This window comes from Ascidiella aspersa, chromosome 2, assembly GCF_963924565.1.
Source record: "Ascidiella aspersa chromosome 2, kaAscAspe10.2, whole genome shotgun sequence".
NCBI lineage: Eukaryota > Metazoa > Chordata > Ascidiacea > Phlebobranchia > Ascidiidae > Ascidiella > Ascidiella aspersa.
In genome coordinates, this window is record NC_139448.1 from 27,617,122 (window position 1) to 27,623,090 (window position 5,969).

At 41.2% G+C, this 5,969-nt stretch overlaps 1 protein-coding gene across 1 annotated transcript; it reads left to right on the plus strand.

Annotated features, from left to right (window-relative positions):
- The first annotated feature begins 749 nt into the window (after nt 1-749).
- On the plus strand, nt 750-1,853 carry LOC146164646 (alpha-(1,3)-fucosyltransferase fut-6-like). Its single transcript, XM_083380781.1, has 3 exons — nt 750-937; nt 1,184-1,335; nt 1,627-1,853. Exons 1-3 carry the CDS (start codon nt 750-752, stop codon nt 1,851-1,853), a joined length of 567 nt encoding a protein of 188 aa, XP_083236907.1.
- The last annotated feature ends 4,116 nt before the right edge of the window (nt 1,854-5,969 follow it).

Sequence of the window (5,969 nt, forward strand, 5' to 3'; positions counted from 1 at the left end):
TTATTTTATTTCACCACGTTGTTAAAAAACACTTCAATTGGACGAAAGCCAACGAATGAATAAATTAATTAAAATCCGAAATCAGGTGAAGTCGCTTTCTGATGATATCGTGCTTTTTTAGCAGCAATAAAATCGGCGGCACCATTCTTTTTTAGGGGATGCTTTTCATCGCCGTGATTTTAAAGTTTGGAGGGTCGTAATGAAGCATTTGATATCACTACCGAGCAATGCAAGCACTGCGCACAGTCATGGCCCTCTTGTCTAACTTTTGTGAAGCCAAAAAACGTAACTCTTGCACCATTTGCAAATTTTCGACATTTTTAACCGCAATTCAAAAAGAAACTGGGCAACCTAGAAAAACACAAATGTTGGTTGTATGTGACGTAACAATATTTGGCAATTAGGCAAGCAGATAAAGAATTACAAGCTTGACGTCGAGTGTTGCACTTCTCACGAAAAGCAAGTAGTAATGTGTAAGGAAAAATGCGTTACAATTGGCCAAAGGAGGTTTAACACTACAAGTTTGAGTTTAACTAATACAAATTAAAAATAGTGACACGGGTTTTGCAATACCACAACATTGCTACAGACTTATGCTCACGGCCCCCAATGACCGCTCCGTGGCCCCCCAGGGGGTCCGAGGGCCACGGTTAAAAACCCTGGACTATAGCCTACTAAGTGAAGTCAATCACAAAGCACATTTACAAAGTTTGGCGCATGCTGAAAATTGTCTACCATTCGCTCAGTACATGTCAAAAGCTGACAGAAAACTCAATCTTTTCGACTATCCGCCATTTGATGAAATCAACACGTACAACCTTGATACGGGGCATTGCGGCCCTTGCGAGGTTTCCTACGACGGAAGTCGAAGAGATGTTGCTCACGCTGTAATCTTTCAGTTTACTGGAATTTGGAAGCACGGCGTAACAAAACGAAGGTATTTTATGCTTTAACAAAGCTGTTCATTAATAAAAATCCTACCCTATATGTGAATCTCATTCGTGTGCCTTATGTATCGCGCATCCTTTGTTTTGAATGCTTTACCAATTTATACCAAATATATTTTTTGTCCTATCAAACGAATTCCTGGATACGCCTCTGACTGTAGCGAGCAATAGGACCAATGGTTGTGAAAACTAATAATTTAATTAAAGCAGTTTTCCTTATATCTCTACTCATGCAGACGTGTCTCGGACATTTACTTTCCCAACTTTACAATATCCGACTTGAAATATCACATCGAGAAAGACGCGAAAGAGAATTCTGCATCTTCCATAATCGCTGGAAAAACACGCTTTGCGGTTTGGGTTGCTGGAAACTGTGCCTATACGAAAGGTAACAAGACATTTTTTAGTGAAAAATTGCCCGAAATGAATTTCGCATACAAATCCAAACTATAAGGTTTGATGAATTGGTTTAACTAAATCATAACTGTCAAAAACCGACTACATATTTTGTTTGATTCTAGTCTGTTTTCGTCGTTTTATAATAGTCAATCCTTGGAATTAATCAATGTGTATAAAACAAAACACACGTTTAGTGACTCCTGGCCAAAACTGGTTTAAGCGTTTTTCTGCAAATGCTTGGTAAAACTGTTGACACTACAGGGCTAAATGTCGTCCACAGGTACCATGAAGAGACTTGACATCATCAGGAAATTGGTGACGTCAAACCTGGACATCCACATACTTGGCGATTGCGTTTCGTCCAGGTTGCCAGGTTCGTGGACCGCCTTGCCTCGTCAATTGGCCACCTACAAGTTCTACATGTCGTTCGAAAACGCCTGGGTTGCCGCGATTACGTCACGGAGAAAGTGTGATGGAACGCCCTGCGGTCGAGGGTCGTCCCGGTAATCTGAGTTCCGCTGCGTCATGACGTAGAAGCGGTTTTACCATGCGACTGGTTTATTTACGTCGAGGATTTTGCTTCTCCCGGCCAGTTGGTCAGTCGGCTGCAATATCTCGACCGGAACGACGAAGAGTATAAACGCTACTTTGCATGGAGAGATGAATTGCTTTTGTCCACAAATGAATTGCAACAACGAGGCTTCTGTCAGCTCTGCATGGACCCCTATTTTCTCAACCTTGAACCAACATGAATGAAAATAGTTGCCAAAATACAGGGGGCCATGGCCCACAGGTCGGGAACCCCTGGTTTAATAGGTACGTTAGGCTATTGGTTTATTTTCTATTAGCATAGACGGCTTTTAAAAACAGCTATACATCAAATTAAATTATATTCGGTCCCAGCAAAGCCATTGTCAAAAAACATAACAACATGATTTTTTTGCATTTTATTCAGTGTTTACTCGGAAATAAAACAACGAACCGGAACTGAACCGAATAATTTGAAAGTACCTGAACCTTAACCGAACCCGAACCTGTAAACAAAAGCGGTTCGCTCCAGCATGACGTCACAACTTCTATTTTACCGAGTCAAGTTACGCGATGTTCGAAATTTTGTGAAAAAAATATGAATATTGAATAAAAAATTCGTTCATTTTTTATTTTTTAGATATTTCAATATTGAGTTGCTGTTTTCTTAGTAATAAGTCACGGAACTTAGATTAAATGACTAACAATTTAAACATTATTCTCTACATTTGTCGACCCACATTTTGAGATTTAGCGCAAATTTTATTGTATCTGAACCGGAACTTTATGAACCGGTTTTGAAATAACGATGTTCGAACCGGAGCTGAACCGGAACTTTTAAATTACTCCGAACCGAAACCGGAACTGAACCAGATTCCGAAAAAATCCTTGAACCCGAACCGAACCTGAACCGGAAAAGTCAAACGGTTCGACTCCCTGATTTAATGTCAAAATAGTTAGTCCTAACATTCACTCGGACTTGTTTGTGATTTCCCTCCATTAAAAGTTCTTTGGCTGCAATCAAGGCCGTTTCAGGGATTAGGGCACCAGGTTATTGATCCCCGAAACTATATTTTCAACCAGCGATACTTATGTAAATGTCAAAAGGCGCCATAATACCATGAAACAATTTTCGTCTTCAATTTTGAATATAACATCAAAACTATATCTACTATATTCAAATTACAATTTTGGGCCAACTTAAACTAGATATATATCTTACGGAAAAAAATTTTTGATACCTTTTCTACATCTACAGGCTAGCAATTTAGCATCCTCTCGTACACTTTACAAAATACAATTTTTGGTAAATTTAGATAGTTAATGCAATTTTTCGCGCAAATCTAACACAGTTTTTCAAGCAATGTATCTTTTAGCAGTTTCCCTGTACCTTTACCAGCTGTGGAGTTATTCGCCGTAACAACTTGTTTACCAGAATTATTTACATTGATAAAAGCAACTGTATATAACCTACCAATGTGCGAAACTTTTGTATGTGCCTACTGCACTGTACCTCTCTAAATTCCGAGACGAAAGTTTTGCCTCACAGAAAACTGTTTGCGTCATCAATAAGATGTAACGAATCCTTATCAACTTGGCAGCTAAAAAGCATAACGTTGAAAAAGCAAGGATTCAAATTCATATTTTTAAACATATTTATTAGGGTTATTAGTATGATTTAATGGAAATCGGCCTCAATATAGTTTTGGAGTGTGGTATTATTGGTTAAATATCATGAAATTTGCGGTATTTTATAGTCAGTGCATAAAATGTACTTAACTATACCCTGACTGTACAATCTTTTATTTGAACACACAGGCCTCAATTACGTCACAAAGGATAAATTAGGTAGATTAAAATTTTACAAAACTCTGCTATTCATAGACTGCCGTTGTGTTACACGCAACGGTTTTGTCGGCATTTTGCGAATTTCTTGGCGATTTTATCGAGAAATTGTGCTCTATTGCGAATTCCAAGCGACAAGAGGTGTTTAGTGCTTTGCGTAACGTTGTTAAACCGGCGTTTCGGCATTTGGCTGCACGACAGAAGTGTGGTCGGAGGTGAAGCGACAACCTATCGACATGGGTTGCTGCTTGGGTGACGAGTTCACCACAGAGGTGGAGGTCCTCGACATCGAGGAGGGCCCGACGACCCCGACGCGGGTCAGAAAACCCCGCGACGTCCTATTTCTCCTGCTCTTTGTCGCGATGCTTGGCGGAATGGGCTACCTGGCCTATTTTAGCATGGATAAGGGTGACGCAGGTCGATTCTTGAACGGCGTCGACTCCTGGGGAAACGTGTGCGGAAGAGAGAAGAACGCCCCCATTCCCGGGGTGCCCGAATCTGGGCGCGACCACTCGGCGCGCCCATTCCAGTTCCTGATGGCCTTCTCGGACATCAAGATGGCTCTTGATCCGAGCCAGTTGCTGAACCAGGAAAGCGGACCGGCGGTGATTTGCGTGAGCGAATGCCCCACAGCAGTAGTGAGGTGCCCTTCCTTGCTGCAGCAAAACGGATACGACTTGAACGAGACGCTCATCGACGAGCGAGTGTGCACGATGCCTTATGACGTCATACTGCCTCACCACCCGGTTCTCAACCGATGTGTGCCTTCCCAGCTGCTACAAGTAGGCTAAGTTGATTTATGTTTTTTAGCTGCGAAATGTATAACACATATTGCTTTAGTGTTATTGTTTGTTAGTGAGCAAAGTATAACTTTCTGGTAGCTTTTCTTTTATAAATCAGTATTGCTAAAGTCGTTACTTATTGCGGTACGTCACAAAGTAATATGATTGTCATTATTTGGTAGAACTTTTAATTAAGTTTATCCAATTTTTACTGCGTGGTAGTGCCAATTACAAGAATGATGTATGTTGATAATGTCATAACACACCAAGGGAGGATAGGGTTGAAATTTATCGAGGCAGTGCTATTCCTGTTAATATTGCAGCCCAAGCTTAACTACTTTACTAAGTATACAGTGTGTTTGAGGGGAAAATAACAGTCATTTTTTAAATAAAATAAAATGCTATAATCTGTCAAATTTCCGTACTCGATTAAGTTCATCATTGTGTAGGCTGGAGCAGCGATTGCAGGAGTTGCAGGACAAGTATTGACTCCAGAACTGACCAACCAGCATTTGGCGGAAGACGAGATGCCCACCAGCGATAACGCTCTGCTGACCGATAACCCAACAGTCCCAAGTACAGGTCGGTAGATTATATAGAAATAGTTCCATAGCTAAACACTGCTCTACTTTTGCAAAGAAGGGAGAAAGGAAAACGCGAATATTTTATATACAAATCGACATTAAATTTAAACAAACCACCCTTTAATTTAAAAGGGTAAAGGGTAAAATGTGATTTTTAAACAAATTGCATTAGAAATGTAAGGGTTGCAAACGAAGATGTTATGAATGACTATCGAAAATTTTTTGCCCCAATATCACTTAATTTTAGTACACCTGCAAAGCTAATTCGGGGGAAAGAAAGTACTATGTCCGGGTGATCGCTAGCCTCTATAACAGCCTATACGCTCTTTATGTTTGTCACCAAATATGTAGCATTGCGTGTGCCTTTGCAGATTTCGTGGCCTCGGTAGGCGTGATTGTGGAACAACTGGTCACCAGCTTGGCGGCGCACTGGAAAGACACGGTTTACTTGGTTCTTATCGCACTCGCAATCTCCCTCGCTATGATTGTGCTTCTCCAGCTTTTCAGTCGCGTGGTTGTTGTGCTTATTATGGTACTTTCGCTTCTCGGCACAACGGCTATCACAGCTTTCTTGTGGTTTAATTATGCAGCGGCGATTGGGGTGGTGAACCGCACAGCCGTCGACCAAGTGATGGAGTCAACGGCGACCTTCGTTGATCTGAGTGACGCTAACATTTCCGGATTAAGTACGATTGACGCGAGCAACGTGCTTGATGCTTTGACGGTTTCGGCCCTTCACGAAACGACTTATCTTCTTCCAATTTGCATCGTGGTTTCGGTGATCACCTTGTTCGTCATTACGGTAACAATTTGGGCGCGCAAGAGCTTCTCTTTGGTTATTAGTTTGTTCGACGAGGCCAGCCTAGCAATCTTCAGTATGCCTG

What these genes read in the sequence shown, in the direction of transcription:
- LOC146164646 (XM_083380781.1), top strand. Translation starts at nt 750, where the DNA reads ATGTCAAAAGCTGACAGAAAACTCAATCTTTTCGACTATCCGCCATTT. An exon ending in CACGGCGTAACAAAACGAAG is followed by an intron (nt 938 to 1,183) that starts GTATTTTATGCT and finishes CTACTCATGCAG; the next exon opens with ACGTGTCTCGGACATTTACT. An exon ending in AAACTGTGCCTATACGAAAG is followed by an intron (nt 1,336 to 1,626) that starts GTAACAAGACAT and finishes TGTCGTCCACAG; the next exon opens with GTACCATGAAGAGACTTGAC.